This window comes from Podarcis gaigeae, assembly GCF_964106915.1.
Source record: "Podarcis gaigeae genome assembly, chromosome: 13".
Taxonomy (NCBI): Eukaryota; Metazoa; Chordata; class Lepidosauria; order Squamata; family Lacertidae; genus Podarcis; species Podarcis gaigeae.
In genome coordinates this window covers 6,524,452-6,542,656 of record NC_139689.1, presented here as the reverse complement: position 1 = coordinate 6,542,656, position 18,205 = coordinate 6,524,452, and the positions used below count along the sequence as shown (strand labels likewise).

Below are 18,205 nucleotides of genomic sequence, written 5' to 3'. Positions count from 1 at the left end.
TAAGGGCAACAGTAGCAATGCACGGTGGCGTAGCGTGGGTTGTCAGCACCCGGGGCAAGGCAAGTAATTTGCGCCCCCTAGCCCGTGGATTTGCGCCCCCTAACCCTAACCCCCAGATGTTGCGCTCGGGCCGGCCGGCCTCGCCCTTCACCCCCCACGCTACGCCACTGGCAACGCAAACACACCAGATCCCCGATCAGCAGAGAACGAGAGAATCCTATTAGGGAAAGCCCTCAGCAGTGTATGTAATCTGGAAGAGGCCTGCTTATTATGCGGGCGCTGGCTGCAAAGCTTGCGTCCGTTTCCCCCATTGGCCGGGCTGCTGTGACATCATGGAATGTGCACGAGCATTCTATCTGCTCCGAATATTCTCACAGAGAATATGGTGGAGGAGAGAATTTATAGAATAATTCTAATATGCAGCCGTATTAGAAAATGTGGTGAAACCATGGAAGGGTGGAGGGGAAGTCGCACACTAATGGGATGCTAATGGGAAAACATTGTGCAATTTGGGTTTGTTTGTTTATGGGGGAAACTGATAAATACACATATATATTTTTTAAAAAAGAAAAAGCTGTGAGTTCAGGGGGTCCCTTTCCCCATCCTTTGCCCCCCCCCCCGGGAAACACAACAAGTCGGCTGCATCTGGGTGGAGAGAGTGCAGCTGAATGTGGGCAGCCTGAGGAACTCCCATCCACTTGAGGCCTGCCAATGAAAATATGAATGAGAGACCAGGGTGATGCCCACTGTTTCCAATAACTCTTCTCGTTGTGAGACTTTTGTGGGTGAGCTGAGAGTTTGTTTGGACCCTGAGTGAGAATTCGGAGACTGAGATTATGTATCAGAAGAAAAAAAACGAATTGATATTAATGTTTATATAGTAGTAACTTTGTATTAATGTAACTTTCTTATACGTAACAGTGTGCATTTGTAAGATGTAAAGTTGTCTGTCGTGGCTTCAGTTTTCTGCGTACCACCTAGAGATACTGTACAGTGGAACTTCGTTTTTCGAACTTAATCCATTCCGGAAGGCCGTTCAGCTTCCAAAAAGTTCGAAAACTGAGGATCAATGAGCTGGCTGCAAAGTTAATGGAAAAGAACAAGAAAAAATTGGCTTGAAAGTCGTTTGAAAACCGGAGCAGTTATTTCTGGGGTTTCGGCGTTCAGGAGCTGAAACGTTCCAAAACAGAGGCATTCAGGAACCGAGGTTTGACTGTGTTTTCAATATATTGTGTCAAAATTAAAAGACTCAATCGATTGACCAACGTGTTATGATCTTGGCCTCCATGTTTCATAAACACAAACAGAATCCTCTCCAGACCAACCCTCTGTTGCCAACCAGATGCCAGAGAAAGGCAGCGTGGTGCAGCGGTTAGAGCCCTGGACTAGACTCAGGTTCAGTTCCACCGTCTGCTTGCTGTTGACCTCAGGGCTGTCTTAAGCTAATAATAATAATAATAATAATAATAATAATAATAATAATAATAATAATAATTTATTTATATCCCGCCCATCTGGCTGGGTTTCCCCAGCCACTCTGGGCGGCTTCCAACAAAATATTAAAATACAGTGGTCTGTTAAACATTACAAGCTTCCCTAAACAGGGCACCAGGGTGCAAAGATCTGCCCGGTTGCCCAGTCCCAGGCACACAGGAGGGCAGATTCACCCGCCTGCCTCAGTGTCTCGCTGGCTCGGTCGCCCCCGAACCCACGGCGCAGAGCTGCCCACAGCAGAAGAACCCGCTGCAGCGCTCCGACCGACAGGTGAGCTCTTCCCCGGATTCAATTCTTGGGCCCCGGACTCTCGGCCTGGCGCCCCTGAGAGCCCAGAGCCCGAGTGCTCTGCACCCCTAGGACCTATGGGTAAGACGGCTCTGCTTGACCTTGAGCCACCAGTAACAATCTTTCAGCCTAACCTGCACCACAGGGTTGTTGTGAGGACAGAAGAAGCACCATGGATGCCCCCTTGAGCCCCTCAGAGATATGTTGCTGTTGTTTAGTCGTTTAGTCGTGTCCGACTCTTTGTGACCCCCTGGACCAGAGCACGCCAGGCACTCCTATCTTCCACTGCCTCCTGCAGTTTGGTCAAACTCATGCTGGTCGCTTCGAGAACACTGTCCCACCATCTTGTCTTCTGTCGTCCCCTTCTCCTTGGGCCCTCCATCTTTCCCAACATCAGGGTATTTTCCAAGGAGTCTTCTCTTCTCATGAGGGGGCCAAAGTCTTGGAGCCTCAGCTTCAGGATCTGTCCTTCCAGTGAGCCCTCAGGGCTGATTTCCTTCAGAATGGAGATGTTTGATCTTCTTGCAGTCCATGGGACCCTCAAGAGTCTCCTCCAGCACCAGAGTTCAAAAGCATCCATTCTTCGGCGATCAGCCTTCTTTATGGTCCAGCTCTCCCTTCCATACATCACTACTGGGAAAACCAGAGCTTTAACTATACGGACCTTTGTTGGCAAGGTGATGTCTCTGCTTTTTAAGATGCTGTCTAGGTTTGTCATTGCTTTTCTCCCAAGAAGCAGGCGTCTTTTAATTTTGTGGCTGCTGTCACCCTCAGAGATATACATAATAATAAATAAATTGGAAGCATCACAAGCATCGGCACTGCCCCCAAAGAATTCTGGGAACTGTAGTTTGTTAAGGGTCCTGAGGACTGTAGGTCTGTGAGGGGGTCTGGCTCAGCAGAAGAAGACAGCTTCCTGTATTTCACAGCCTGCATCCTCCAAGGCAATAGGCCCCCCAAAATCCTGGATTAAGCAGTAGCCACCAGTGACGTCACGGGCACTAGCCAATAGGTGCTAACCACTGGACCTAGTGGGAGTGGCCAAGGAGGATCCTGTTTTTTTGTTTTCTCCCCATCCTCCTCTCTTACAGAGATATCTTAACTGGACATTTAAGCAATGCTGGAGTAAATATATCTGAAGGGCTCTGACCCACCTTGCCCTAGTGACCAGCTGACCATTGCAAACAATTGCCGACAGCATCTTAAAAAGCAGAGACATCACCTTGCCAACAAAGGTCCATCTAGTTAAAGCTCTGGTTTTCCCAGTAGTGATGTATGGAAGTGAGAGCTGGACCATAAAGAAGGCTGATCGCCGAAGAATTGATTCTTTTGAATTCTGGTGCTGGAGGAAACTCTTGAGAGTCCCATGGACTGCAAGAAGATCCAACCTCTCCATACTGAAGGAAATCAGCCCTGAGTGCTCACTGGAAGGACGGATCCTGAAGCTGAGGCTCCAATACTTTGGCTACCTCATGAGAAGAGAAAAGACCCTGATGTTGGGAAAGATGGAGGGCACAAGGAGAAGGGGACAACGGAGGACGAGATGGTGGGACAGTGTTCTCGAAGCTACCAGCATGAGTTTGACCAAACTGCGGGAGGCAGTGGAAGACAGGAGGGCCTGGCGTGCTCTGGTCCAGGGGGTCACGAAGAGTCGCACACGACTAAACGACTCAACAGCAACAACAACAGGAACAGCTAAATTTGTGTTTTTCTCCAGCGACAAGATATTGCAGCTTGTGAATGGAAGCCTACCAAAGGAGAGGATATCTGGATTTCCTTCCTCCCCAAGAAAGCTAGTGATCTCCTGGACAAAACTAAACAGGCTCTAGGGTAAAAATGTGTTTTTTTCCCTAGGCAGGCAGTGCCACCTGGTGGCCAGAGTCAGCACAGCACAGAAAGAGCTGTCTGATATACAGTGTACCTTGGTTCTCAAACACCGAAAACCCGGAAGTAAGTGTTCCGGTTTTTGAACGTTTTTCAGAAGCCAAACATCCGATGCAGCTGTCGGCTATTGTTTCCAGGGCGCCTGCACCAATCGAAAGCCGCACCTTGGTTTTCAAACATTTCAGAAGTCAAATGAACTTCCAGAACAGATTAGGTTTGGTGCTTTTGTTTTTGCTATTTATTTTGCGTTTTTGCTTTTGAGGCTTTTTCGGGTAATTTGTTTTTGTGACTGTGTGGAACCCAGTTCAGCTACTGATTGATTGATTGATTGTGTGACTGCAGAAATGGATAAAAGCCCCCCATCCAAACAATGACTATTCATCAGGGCAGGTAAGAAAAAAAGTTTATTTTAATTTTTATCATCTATAATACTCTTATTTATTTTATAGTACAGTACAGTTCATTGTTTATTGCTTTCATTTTATGGATCAGTGGTCTCGCTAGATAGTAAAATTCATGTTAAGTTGCTTTTAAAACTCTGGAACGGATTAATCCGTTTTGCATTACTGTCTATGGGAAAGCGCGCCTTGGTTTTGGAATGCTTCGGTTTTGCAACCAACTTCTGGAACGGATTAAGTTTGAGAACCAAGGTGCCGCTGTATAGCATTCCTCCAATTTTGAAGATTGATTATTTCTCAGTGTTCTTTGCATGTGCTCAGAGGGTCCTTCTACATTCTTACCACCAATGACTTCCCCCGACAACAACCCACCCATGGTCTGTTGTGTGGAAGCCTGACAGCTGGAAAAGACGGACGGCTGTCATTCTTCAGACCAGCCTTCTCAAGAGCCACTAAGTCGCCTGAGGTGAGCGGAAACTGCCGCTAGGCGACCACGCAGAGGAAGCTTTACAGAAGGTTGTTCCTGTTTGTTGTGTACTGAGTTGAATAGGATCCAAAAGCCAGCAGTCTGATTGGTTCTAGAACAATAGGATTCAGAATGCAGCAGTCTGATTGGTCCTAGAACAATAGGATTCAGAATGCAGCAGTCTGATTGGTCGTAGAACAATAGGATTCAGAATGCAGCAACCTGATTGGTCCACAGGAGCCACCCAATCCAGCTCCAGGTAGAAGTTAATCCGCAACCTGATTGGCCTACAGGTGAATCCCAGAATTAGCCAATCACGTGGGGCCTATTGTGTAAATAATGTATATAAAGCAGACATTCTGGGGGAACTTCCATTCCTCCTCACTACTATGAGCTGAATAAAGAGCATGAAATCCACTCTCGACTCCGAGTATATTTCACTGCTATTCCTCATAGGCCTCCATCAGTCTATATGTTAGCAGGCTGACAGGCACATTTTTGTCATGTTCACGAGCTGAGCATGAGTCCTCAGTGTGATACAGCAGCAAAAAAAAAGCTAATGCCATTCTAGGCTGCATCAACAGTAGTATGGTGTCCTGGTCAAGGGAAGTCATAGGTAAAGGTAAAGGGACCCCTGACCATTAGGTCCAGTCGTGACCAACTCTGGGGTTGCGGCGCTCATCTCGCTTTGTTGGCCGAGGGAGCCAGCGTACAGCTTCCGGGTCATGTGGCCAGCATGACTAAGCCGCTTCTGGAGAACCAGAGCAGCACACGGAAACGCCATTTACCTTCCCGCCGGAGCAGTACCTATTTATCTACTTGCACTTTGAGGTGCTTTTGAACTGTTAAGTTGGCAGGAGCAGGGACCGAGCAACGGGAGCTCACCCCGTCGTGGGGATTCAAACCACCAACCTTCTGTTTTTTTTAAAAATAATATTTATTACTTTTAAAGCTTACAAGAAAAAAAGAGAAGAAAAAAGACGAGAAGAAAAAACAAAAGAGAGAAAAAAAAGACAATACAATACAATATATAAACAATACAAAACACAACCTTAACATACTAAGCTAAACAAAACAAAACAAAACAACAGTTTAAAAACATACATCATACCATTTCATTACTCTATCTTTCATTCCCTTGTTTCATCGACCTCCTCTCACCTCCCTTTTTGTATTCCACTTCTGTTAATTGTTTCAGCAATTCCTTTCCATCTTTCTCTATTTTTTGTCATATAAATATCTTAACATATTTTTAACCTTATTTTCCATTAATGCTAAAGTACTTATTTATGCTTAACTCCTTATACCATTTCTACTAAAGCCATAAACTTTCATCCAACAATTTTTCTAACACTCATTAATTTTACAGTATTTCTATATATAAACTTTAAACTTTTCCAATCTTCTTCCACCATCTCTTCTCCCTGGTCTCGGATTCTGCCAGTCATTTCCGTCAATTCCATATAGTTCATCAACCTGGAGATCTTCTGTCCGAGGCTCTTAACTCTTTTCCAAGTCCCTTCTGCAGGTCTTTTTTTTTAAAAAAAAAATATTTTTATTACTTTTGAGAAATACAGAAAAAGAATAAAGAATAGTTATAAGAAAATAGAATAGAAGAATAACAAATTTCCATGTTCTTTTTCCATCCAATCTAAAGGACTTCCCCGCATCCTCCAAACCCTACGTTCCCTGTCTTATAAAGCATCAGCAATTTGTTAACTTATTTCAAAACTTATTGTATCTTCCATTTTATCATGTTCCCTAATTTCAATTTTACTGTAACCCAATTCTTATATGCTTTGTATTAAACACAATAAAGTTGTTTCATTATTTTACCTCTAAATTCTTGTGTCTTAATTTTCATTTCATTAACTTACATTTGCTGAAGCTAGAGTTTCCTGAAAGGTGCATTTTTTTAACATTCATACAGCTTATAGTGTTTTTTCAAATAGTCCTTAAACTTTTCCCAGTCCTCCTCAATTGTTTCTTCTCCTACGTCTCGGATTCTGCCAGTCATTTCAGCCAATTCCATGTAGTCCATCAACTGTGATTGCCATTCCTCCAGCGTGGGTAAATCTTGTGTCTTCCAGTGTTTTGCAATCAGGATCCTTGCTGCTGTGGTAGCATACATGAAAAAGGTTCTGTCCTTCTTAAACACTCTCTGGTCTACCATACCCAGGAGGAAGGCCTCTGGTTTCTTAGGTAAGGTAAATCTCAGTACCTTTTTTAGTTCATTATGGATCATTTCCCAGAAGGCCTTCACTTTCGGGCAGGTCCACCAGAGATGAAAGAATGTCCCTTCCGCCTCTCCACATTTCCAACATTTATTGTCAGACAGATGGTATATCTTAGCTAGCTTGACTGGGGTCATGTACCACCGGTATACCATTTTCATAATATTTTCCTTCAAGGCAGTGCATGCCGTAAATTTCAAACCGGTGTTCCATAACCTTTCCCAGTCTACAAACATAATGTCTGCAGGTCTTTTTCATATTCTTTGATGCTGAAGAGCAGATCTCGGGGAGACTCCGACCTAACAGGAACCACCAACCTTCTCATCGGCAAGCCCTAGGCTCTGTGGTTTAACCCACAGCGCCACCCGCGTCCCTAAGGGAAGTCATAGTCAGACTCTATTCTGCCTTCGTCAGACCACCTGGAAAGTTAAGTCCCATTCTGGGCACAATTTAAGAAGGATATTGACTAACTGGAAGGTGTGCAGTGGTAGCCAACCAAGATGATCAAGATGGTCTGGAAACCAACTATCAAGGGTCTGGCCAAACTAACAAAATGGATTTCAACAGGGACAAATGTCAGGTTCTGCACTTAGGAAGAATCAGGTGCACAAATATAGGACGGGGGACACTTTTCTTCCTAGCAATACACGTGAAAAAGATCTAGGGGTCTTGGTTGGCCACAAGCTGAACATGAGTCAGCAGTGTGATGCAGCAGGAAAAAAGGGAAAGGTATCCTAGGCTTCATCAACAGTCCTGTTTAGGGAAGTTTTTAATGTTTGAAGTTTTAATGTTTGAATAAGTTTTTAACGTTCTGTTGAAAGCCACCCAGAGTGGCTGCAGAAACCCAGCCAGATGGGCGGGGAGAAATAATGAATTATTATTATTATTATTAACCGGGTCAAGGGAAGTCATAATATCACTCTATTCTGCCTTGGTCAGACCACACCCAGAATACCGTGTCCAGTTCTGGGCACCACAATTTAAGATGGATATTGACAAGCTCCAGAGGAGGGCGACCAGGATGATCAACGGCCTGGAAACCAAGCCTGATGAGGAACGGTTGAAGGAGCTGGGTATCTTTAGCCTGGAAAAGAGGAGACTGAGAGGAGAGATGATAGCCGTCTTCAAATATCTCAAGGGCTGTCACATGGAGGATGGAGCAAGTTTGTTTTCTCCTGCTCTGGAGGCTAGAACAAGCAGAGGTTGGAAGGCTGTCTGTCATGGATGCTTTCGTTGAGATTCCTGCATTGCAGTGGGGTCAGACTAGAGCACCCCTGGGGCCCCTTCCATCTCTGCCATTCCATGAGATAAAAATACCGTATTTTTTGCTCTATAAGACTCACTTTTTCCCTCCCAAAAAGTAAGGGGAAATGTGTGTGCGCGTCTTATGGAGCGAATGCAGGCTGCGCAGCTATCCCAGAAGCCAGAACAGCAAGAGGGATTGCTGCTTTCACTGCGCAGCGATCCCTCTTGCTGTTCTGGCTTCTGAGATTCAGAATATTTTTTTTCTTGTTTTCCTCCTCCAAAAACTAGGTGCGTCTTGTGGTCTGGTGCGTCTTATAGAGCGAAAAATAAGGTAGTTAAAAATTCTCTGCAGGCAGAAAACAAGTACCTATAGCGTGACCTCCATCTCAGGCTCCATAAAGGAGGGAGCACGGGAGGGGGTGTGGCCTAGTGGGCGTGGTTCAAAAAGGGGCGGGGCCACAAGATCAAGAGTCAGGGCCTGCCCCTGCGTAGAACACTCACGCCTACTGGGGAGAAAGTACAGTCATACCTCAGGTTACAGATGCTTCAAGTTGCGTTTTTTTTGGGTTATGGACCGACGAAACCCGGAAGTACCAGAACGGGTTACTTCCGGGTTTCGGTGGTCGTGTATGCGCAGAAGCGCAGAGGCGCAACCCATGCGTACACAGATGCGCCGCTGCGGATTGCGAACACTGTGGGTTGCGAACGTGCATCCCGCACGGATCATGTTCACAACCCGAGCGTCCACTGTAGACAACACAGTACCTTGAGAAATCGCCCCAGAAAATTAGTATGTACTTACAGTGGTACCTCGGGTTACATACGCTTCAGGTTACAGACCCAGAAATAGTGCTTCAGGTTAAGAACTTTGCTTCAGGATGAGAACAGAAATTGTGCTCCAGTGGCGCGGCAGCAGCAGGAGGCCCCATTAGCTAAAGTGGTGCTTCAGGTTAAGAACAGTTTCAGGTTAAGAACGGACCTCCGGAACAAATTAAGTTCTTAACCCGAGGTACCACTGTATTTTCCCCTAGAGAGGGAACTTCAAGTGGGCCACACACATCACTGTAAATCTAGCATCCTAGTGCTTTATGGGAATCTTTATGGGAATTACCAATTGCAATTTAAAGACTGCTGTCCACTGATGGATTAATATTCTCAGTGCCTCCCTGGTGGAGATCTAGATCCAGGTTTGGGGGCAAGTAACTCTTTGGTGCAATAGCCCCAGCAGAGATTTAAAATCACAAAACCCGCAGCAAAGTATGGGACCTTTAAAACAGCCCCTTCCAAGCTCTTCCAAAGTTCCTCTGTTCTTCTGTACTAAAAAGATACCACACCTGTGGCCCGGTCAAGATGGTTTTACTTACAAACTTCTCAAAGGTCATATTCCTGTGCTGCTCTATACAGCAACAAGAAAACCCAGGCAGCAAAACTTAGCAGCAAAGAATTGTAGAGTCATCTAGGCCAAACCCTGCAGTTACAGAAATGAGTTTAAATGTTCCTAAGTGGGACAACTGATTGGTTCAAAATTGGGAAAGGAGTACGACAAGGCTGTATATTGTCTCCCTGCTTATTTAATTTATATGCAGAATTCATCATGTGAAAGGCTGGGCTGGATGAATCCCTAGCCGGAATTAAGATTGCCGGAAGAAATATAAACAACCTCAGAGATGCAGATGACACAACCTTGATGGCAGAAAGTGAGGAGGAATTAAAGAACCTTTTAATGAGGGTGAAAGAGGAGAGCGCAACATATGGTCTGAAGCTCAACATCAAAAAAACTAAGATCATGGCCACTGGAAATGGAGGCAGTGAGAGATTTTACTTTCTTGGGCTCCATGATTACTGCAGATGGTGACAGCAGCCACAAAATTAAAAGATGCCTGCTTCTTGGGAGAAAAGCAATGACAAACCTAGACAGCATCTTAAAAAGCAGAGACATCACCTTGCGGACAAAGGTCCATATAGTGAAAGCTATGGTTTTCCCAGTGGTGATGTATGGAAGTGAGAGCTGGACCATAAAGAAGGCTGATCGCCGAAGAATGGATGCTTTTGAATTCTGGTGCTGGAGGAGACTCTTGAGAGTCCCATGGACTGCAAGAAGATCAAACCTCTCCATTCTGAAGGAAATCAGCCCTGAGTGCTCATTGGAAGGACAGATCCTGAAGCTGAGGCTCCAAGACTTTGGCCACCTCATGAGAAGAGAAGACTCCCTGGAAAAGACCCTGATGCTGGGAAAGATGGAGGGCACAAGGAGAAGGGGACGACAGAGGACGAGATGGTTGGACAGTGTTCTCGAAGCTACCAGCATGAGTTTGGCCAAACTGCGGGAGGCAGTGGAAGACAGGAGGGCCTGGCGTGCTCTGGTCCAGGGGGTCACGAAGAGTCGGACACGACTAAACAACAACAACAACAAAGTTATTATTCCAGAGCAGGTTGTTTATCCAACTTTGGATCTCCAACTGTTTTCGGACTACAACTCCCATCATCCCCAACTAGCAAGACCAGTGGTCAGGGTGATGGGAATTGCAGTCCAAAAACAACCGGAGACCCAAAGTCAAGAAACCCAGGTCTAGAGACACAAAAACGCCTTGTGAGCCACGTTCATGGTCTGATCCCGGGGCAAAGTTGACCATTGGGTCAGTGTGCCTGGCTGTCAACCAGAAGGCTGGCGGTTCGAGCCCAGGCAGGGACAGCTGTTGGGCAGAATTCCTACATTGCACGGGGTTGGACTAGATGACCCTCGGCTCCCTTCCAAGTCGATGATGATCTCAGAGGGTAAACTGCAAAAATAAAACAGAAAGCCCTGATTTTCCTTTTTTTTTTTTTTTGGAGGGGGCGTGACCTAGTCGCTTCCTCTGCGCTCTTAACCCCTTCGTGCCTGACTCCCAGTGGCAGAGCCTGGAGTCAAGCGCTGTCTCTCCCTCCGCGGCCCTTCCTGGCAATTGCGGGCGGCTCTTACATCATGCCCGTTTGCAGGCGGAGGCAACGTGGAGAGGAGGACGGAGGGGGAGGAGGAGGAGCGGGGCGGGCGGGGGGCCCGTCCCCCAGCAGCCTATGGGGCGGGCCAGGACGTGGGTCTCCTCCCCCTTCCTCTTTAAATCGGGCGCCCGGACGCCTGGGTCCATCCTGCGCTGCGAGGGGGCTGCGGGAAGGGGGGACGCGATGCCGGCGCCTTACACGCGGATCCTGGGGTGAGCACACGCCCGCCGTGGCCCCCTCGACTCCCTCTGTCTGCACCCCACTTCTGACTCTCCCTGACCCCCCACCCCCGTTTCAATGCAACACTGAACCCCCTTCCCCTTTCTTCCCCAGTCTCCAGCCTCCGCGATCTCGCCTCTCCAAGCCTCTGCCCCTCTCTCTCTTTCCACCCCCCATCCCATCCTTCGCCCCCCAACTTCTGCTTCAATCCTTTCGGCAGATCTCATGGAGTTCAAGGGAATGACCTTCGCTTCGAAGGGTGTTTTTCATTTCTCAGCCTTTCGCCCACCCCATAGCGATTGCTTTGCACCCCACTCTTCTTTGGGGTGGTCCTAGAGGAGAGGGGTTCGCTTAAGTGGGGCGGGGCGGGCGGGAAGACAAATACCCATGCAACAAGCAAACAAACATACCCCTCCGCCCTGGTGTGTTTTTCTTCCATAATAATCTGCATGTGATTTTTAAAATAACGTGATGCCATTAAGGAAAAAATGCAACCCAAAGCTCCTCTTAGTTCATGTGACTGGAGGAAGAACGGGACTGTCTCTCTGGGGGGGAAGAGAAGTCCACCCTCAGTTTGCACGGTCTGTGAAATGGGTATAAGGCGTCCGGAGCCGTTTGCTTCCGCCAAGCGCCCTCCTGTCCCTTCCCAACTGTGCTCATGCATTCCTTCCTGACACATAGTTGAATATTGCAAGGGGTTTGGACGAGATCACTCCACCCCCCCTCCCTTCCAACACTTGAGATTTGATGATCCTGCCTCTATCTCCTTTAGAGATGCTCCCCCTCCCTTTATTCTGTCTGTCCACCTTCCTTGTCTGTGTCCCTGTTTAACATGCAAATGTGGACCCTCTTCTAAACTCTAAAACTGTATCCACCCCAATTGTGTGAAGGAGCTTCTAAATTTTGGGTGCCCTGCTTCCTTTTCAGGCAGAGTGTTTGCAGCCGGGGGACACAGATGGGTCCTTGTGCTCTGGCAAGGCCACCCTTGTTTGTTAGGCGGCCTCTGCCTCCTGCGTCTCGCTCTCCACGTCACCCACAAACACCCTCCCCCCCTTCCACTACAACCTTTTACCCATAAGAGGAAACAGCAACTCTCTAAGCCCAATCACCTCTGCTTTGTTTTAACAGCTCTTAATATTTCCTCTTTGATTGCCCTCCTCCAGATAAACCAAGGCTGGGACACTAATCCGGGTCCTAAAGAGTTGCAGGAAGATCTCTCTCCCTGCAAACAAACACACACACACGCTGCAATCTCCAGTTGCAGCACTGGGTCTCATCCATGCAAGCCTCCCAGCCAGCTTGAATTTATCGTTTTATGGCTGTCAATCTCCTGTTTCCAGATTACCTCACCTTGGCTACCTTCTTTAGCCTTTGGACACACAAACAAAACACACACACAGGGCCGCTCTGTAAAATGGGAGCAGTGGCGACAGCTAGGGGGTGACCGTAAAGCAAATACGCACATTTTAAAACGTGGGTATGTTGCACAGCCCCATCTCTGCCACAGAGTCATTTTGTGGCCTTGGGTCAGTCACATTCTCTCTCTCTCTTGTTCTGTGCCTCAGTTACTTTATCTGTAAAATGGGAGCAATATTCAGTCATAGTTGGTTTATTTAGAGCGTTTGTACTCCGCTCTTCAGGGTGGCTTACATACAATCAAAACAAGACAGTTGCTACCCACAGGCTTATAATTTAACCCCCTCCCCAAAGGGGGGGAAAAAAATGACACACAAGGAAAAAGGTACAGGAGGGAAGAGGAAACCGACATCACAGGATTCTTGTGGTGTGCGTCCACTTTTTTAAACGAAACAAAACAATGAATGGAGTGTTCTGCAAGAACAATCCATTGCGACGTCCTGTAGCCTCTCTGCAAGACAGCCCTTCTCCCCGCCACACACAACAAGCGTTCCCATTTTACAGATGGAAAACTGAGGCTGGTGGTTTTTTTGGGTTTTTTTTAAGTGTCCTGTCAGAGGTTGAGCAGTTAGGTAGGTGGAAAGGTGCAAAAACTGAACCCTCTCCGAATGAATCGGAACGACTCTGTTGGTCCCCGCAGCGTCGGAGTCAAAGCGGCTGGGGAGAGGAATTGTGGTAGTGGGGGAGAGGAATTGTGGTAGCTCACAGGTAGGGCATGCACAAGGTCCTGGGTTCAGTCCCCTGGTAGGGGCCGGAGTTCTCCTCTGAGGTTGTTGTTTGATCAAAGCAGGATCTAGTCTCCTTAATTCCCCCCCCCCCCGCCCCGTGCAAAGTTGCAGACAAAGTGGCACACTTTTTGTGATCTGATCTGGGCTTGCCTCCCTCCCCCCTTCTTTTTTAATTAAGACAACTCCCCGTGGTAGTGGGGAGATACCACATGGGAGCTGTGGGGCAAGGTGGGGAGGGCCTGCGCCTCTATCTGGGAACAACATGTTCCCGCACGCAGGCAGGCCTCCGACCTGGCGCCCTGGGGGCATGGCTGGGACCTCCCCCCCCCCCCCCGCTCCGCTGGGAGCCTTGGCTCGGGTGAAAGTCCACGCCACCGTGTGGCCTGGCCCTTTGCCCTTTGCCCTGCCGCCTGGAGCCCAGCCAAGGTTCCTCGCTGTGGGTCCTCTGCCAATCCCGGGGGGGGGGGGAGAAGCAAACCCTTTCCCCAGATCTCCCGTGGAAGGGTCAGCGAGGTGCGTACATGCTCACAAACAGTCTAGGGTCCACAGATCCACAGCCGTCGATATTGTCCTAGGACAGGCGTCCTCAACCTCAGCCCTTCAGATGTTGTTGTTTTTTTGGACTACAACTCCCATGATCCCAGGCCCAGTGGTCAGGGATGATGGGAACTGTAGTCTCCAAACATCTGGAGGGCCGAAGGTTGAGGAAGCCTGTCCTAGAATCTGAGAGGTGGAAGCATAGCTGTCAACGTTTCCCTTTATTTAAAAGGGAAATTCCCTTTTTTAAAAAGGGAAATTCCCTTATTCCAAATAGGATTCCTTGCGAGAAAAGGGAAAAGTTGACAGCTATGGGTGGAAGGGACCCAGGGGTCATCTAGTCCAACCCGCCGCGATGCAGGAATCTCGACAAAAGCAGCCGTGACAAATGGCCGCCCAACCTCTGTTTAACAACCTCCAAGCATAGGAGAGTCACCCTGGTGGCACGCACACAAGTTCACGAGCGTGCACACAGAGTTTTGTGGCGCATGGTGCATGCGTGTTAGGCACGGAGCTGGGCTTTGCCAATGGGATTTTCCTGCTTGCCTTGGCGACAAAGGCGTTAGGGCAGCTGCTTGTTATTTCACCCTTGAGCAAACCTCCTGATAACTTGCGAACGCCATGTTTTATTTTTAAAAAGAAAATACGCTTTGAGGGGGGAGCTTGCTAGCAAGGCGGCATGCCTGCCACCCTCTCCCGTCCGCAACCTGCAGCTTTGCGCATAGGGGACAGGCCGTAGCTCATTGGTAGAGCGTCCAGAAAGCCCCAGGTTCTTTCCTTCCAGGTAAGATTCCCTGCCCAAAACCAGCGTTCAAAATTCTCCAGGGGCATTTTGCACCCGGCTATTGGCCACCTGTGGGCGAGTGAATATGCCCGGGTGCCAGGATGCTGCCTGACTTCTCCCCCCATGCCTGGGGGTCCTTGGGTATGCCTTGTTTTCTCACACCAGCAACACATCCTGTCAAATTATTGCCGTGATGTTTTATCCGCACGGTCAGAATGAATTTCGGGAACCCAAAAGTCATGCAGGGAAATATGACTTCAGAGCTGTCCAGCCCCAAAATGGCAAATGGACCTTCGGTTTTGGCAACTGTAATCCTGATTCAAGGATCTATTCACTGCCTAGTTTATGTATCTGAGTTTCTAGCCCTGCCTGAAATTCTGGAAAGCCACTTTTGTCCGGTGTAAACAATAAGGAGCAAGGTGGACCGATGGTCTGACTCAGGGACAGGTACCGTATTTTTCGCTCTATAAGAAGCACCAGACCACAAGACGCACCTAGTTTTTGGAGGAGGAAAACAAGAAAAAAAATATTCTGAATCTCAGAAGCCAGAACAGCAAGAGGGATCGCTACTCAGTGAAAGCAGTGATCCCTCTTGCTGTTCTGGCTTCTGGGATAGCTGCGCAGCCTGCATTCGCTCCATAAGACGCACACACATTTCCCCTTACTTTTTAGGAGGGAAAAAGTGAGCCTTATAGAGCGAAAAATACGGTAAGTACTTAACCCGAGGTACCACTGTATTCATCTTAGTGTTTCTCACCTGCCCCAGGTGCTGTTGTGCATTGTGGGGAAATCTGTCAGCGTTTATGCGATACCTTCTCTCCATTCCCAAAAGGCAATTTAAGTTAGACTCCCATTATCACTCATTTTGGCGATGGAGCTGTTTCGTTCCACATCCTCATTTTTCTCGTGTGGCTCCAGCCTGTCTAATACGCTTGGTTTCAACCTTGAGGCGGAGGTAGCTTTTTTTTGGGGGGTGCTGACTTTTGGGGGGGACGTTGCATATAAACGTGGGCCGCGTAGAGATAAGCGCACCCCAATCGCGCATTCCCAATGTGTTGTTTATTGCATAGATTTGAAAACGACGAGGAAGGCGTCTGGGCCTCTTGTGTGGAAATGCGCCCGCGCTGTTGTGCAGCGGCATCTAAAGTTTCTGGGGAACGCAGGCGTCTGGCTTTGCGCATAAACTCTGGCACACATGCTCACGGGTCGCGCACGCACCGGTTTTTGCCTGCCCAAGCTTGCGTACAATTTGCACATTTTGGAAGGCTGTGGGTGCCCCCGGGGGAGTCTCTCTGCCTATTTCTGCACGATTTAAACGCTCTGATAAGGACTCGGGAGAGGCCTGGGCAAAACAAGAGTCCTGGGAAAATTGAGATGCCCATCTAGGTTTCCTCCAGCTCCCCTCCTTTTTATTTTCTTCTGCTCATGTGCCTCCATGCTTGATCTCTCTCTCTCTGTGTGTGTGTCTTGCAGCCTTGGAGCCTCGTCTCTCAGATGTTGGTCTGTAGCCCCAGTGCGCTGGGCACATGCCCCACGAGTGCTCCACGGAGACCTGGGCAAACTTCCGAGCCGGGTGAAGGAGTTTGTGGACCACGGGGTGCGACTCTGCCAGCCGGACAGCGTCCACATTTGCGACGGCACTGAGAAGGAGAACGTCAAAATCTTGAACTACCTGGAGTCTGAAGGCGTCATCAAACCACTGGGGAAATATGAGAACTGGTGAGCGCATTGGAGGGCGGGAGGCGGCCGCCCCCGGAAGCGCATGGCCAGCGCATGTCCTGCAGAGCATTCTGGGAGGTGGCTCTGTGGAGCCACCCGCCGGGAGATTTGGGCACTGCTGCCACAATCCTGTCATTGGTCGGCTACGCCATGCAGGTTTGGGGGTGACAGAACGAACCTCGCTTTCCCCCTCTGTCTTCCCACATAGCTGGCTAGCCAAGACAGACCCAAAGGATGTCGCACGAGTGGAGAGCCGTACGGTCATTGTGACGGAAAACCAGAGGGACACAGTGCCCATCCCTGCTTCGGGGGTCAAAGGTCAGCTGGGCAACTGGATGAACCCCCAAACATTCAAGGGAGCAGTGGATGAGCGTTTTCCTGGCTGCATGAAAGGTAAAGAGAGAATAGACAGTGGATAGGACAGGGAGACTTTCTGAGAAGAGTTGGGCTAAATTCTTATTATTATTATTCCCGTCTGTCAGGGTTGCCCCAGCCACTCTGGGAGGCTCCCAACAGATATAAAAACACAACAAAACATCAAACATTAAAAACTGCCTTCAGATGTCTTCTAAAAGTTGTGTCATTCTTTATCTCCTTGACATCTGCTGGGAGGGCGGGTGCCACCACCGAGAAGGCCCTGTGCCTCGTTCCCTGTAAAACCTCGCTTCTCGCAATGAGGGAACTGCCAGAAGGCCCTCAGAGCTGGACCTCAGTGTCTGGGTGGAGCAATGGGGCTAAATTCCTCCTGGACCTAGTTTTATTCTTTCTCTAGCCGTCCTTCTGCTCCTTTGCACCCTGTTGGCTCATTGCTTCAAATATGTATCTGCCCAAACTGGCCCACCTCAAGGGATGTGTCTCCACCCACGAAACCGTCCTTCTGTGATCCAATGGCTCTTCCTTCAGCCGTGCCCCTGCCCCTGCCTGCGCCTTCCCCTCCTGTGACTCCTTTGTGGGGGGTTTTTTGTTTTTATATTTTATTTTATTAACATATAAAACACACGCATATACATTTACACAATACACATACACAACACACTACCTAATTTTCATAACATAAAACATACCTACACTACTCTATGTAATACCTACCTATATTATACATATCAACATACCTGCACATTACCCCATATGGACACTGACCAAGTGACTTGACTTCCAGCTGTTCTTGTTTACGCTACTTTATTTTTCCAACTAGCTTAAACGCATTTCATTATTTCTTCAATCTCTTCTTCTATCTTAACTTTACTCTCCTTTCACTCTAATCATTTTCTGGATTCACTCCGTATCTGTCAGAAATTCCACTTTTCCCACCTAAATTTTGATGTGTTCCTTAAAGATAGCCCACTCCTTATTTGCTTTTTGTACCATGTCTCCTCTTATCCTCCCTGTTAGTTCGGCAGTATGGAAGTATTCCATCATTTTAGGAAACCAGCCTGTTTTAGTTGGGACGCTGCTGTTTTCCCAATTTTTGGCAATCGATAACCTTGCCGCCTGTGATTCCTTTGTGCCTCCTCTCCCGCAGGCCGCACCATGTACGTCATCCCCTACAGCATGGGGCCCATCGGCTCGCCCCTCTCCAAGATCGGCATCCAGCTCACGGACTCAGCCTACGTGGTCGCCAGCATGCGGATCATGACCCGGATGGGCACAGCCGCTCTCCGCACGCTGGGCGACGGGGAGTTTGTCAAGTGCTTGCATTCAGTGGGGCGACCTTTACCCCTGGAAGGTGAGGGGGTCCTCTTTGGGATTTCAGAAGCGGGGGGGGGGGCACCCCTCTTGGGACCCCCCGATGGTTAGGGACGAGGCTCGGGTTT

The 18,205-nt window shown here is 48.4% G+C and overlaps 1 protein-coding gene and 1 long non-coding RNA gene across 2 annotated transcripts in view; one reads left to right on the top strand and one right to left on the bottom strand.

Moving 5' to 3' along the window:
- Positions 1–192: 192 nt before the first annotated feature.
- LOC310829131 lies at positions 193–13,952 on the bottom strand. The gene is made up of 3 exons (XR_014557176.1): positions 13,330–13,952; positions 12,671–12,781; positions 193–1,170 (listed from the first exon to the last, which is right to left on the bottom strand). It is a non-coding gene; the product is annotated as an uncharacterized lncRNA (long non-coding RNA).
- PCK2 (phosphoenolpyruvate carboxykinase 2, mitochondrial) overlaps positions 11,054–18,205 on the top strand; it is a 19,186-nt gene continuing 12,034 nt past the window's right edge. The window contains exons 1-4 of the mRNA XM_083706732.1: positions 11,054–11,200; positions 16,146–16,391; positions 16,600–16,784; positions 17,914–18,117. Coding sequence (XP_083562858.1) covers positions 11,064–11,200; positions 16,146–16,391; positions 16,600–16,784; positions 17,914–18,117 — 772 coding nt within the window. The 5' untranslated portion in view covers positions 11,054–11,063. The remainder of the gene's footprint in view (positions 11,201–16,145; positions 16,392–16,599; positions 16,785–17,913; positions 18,118–18,205) is intronic.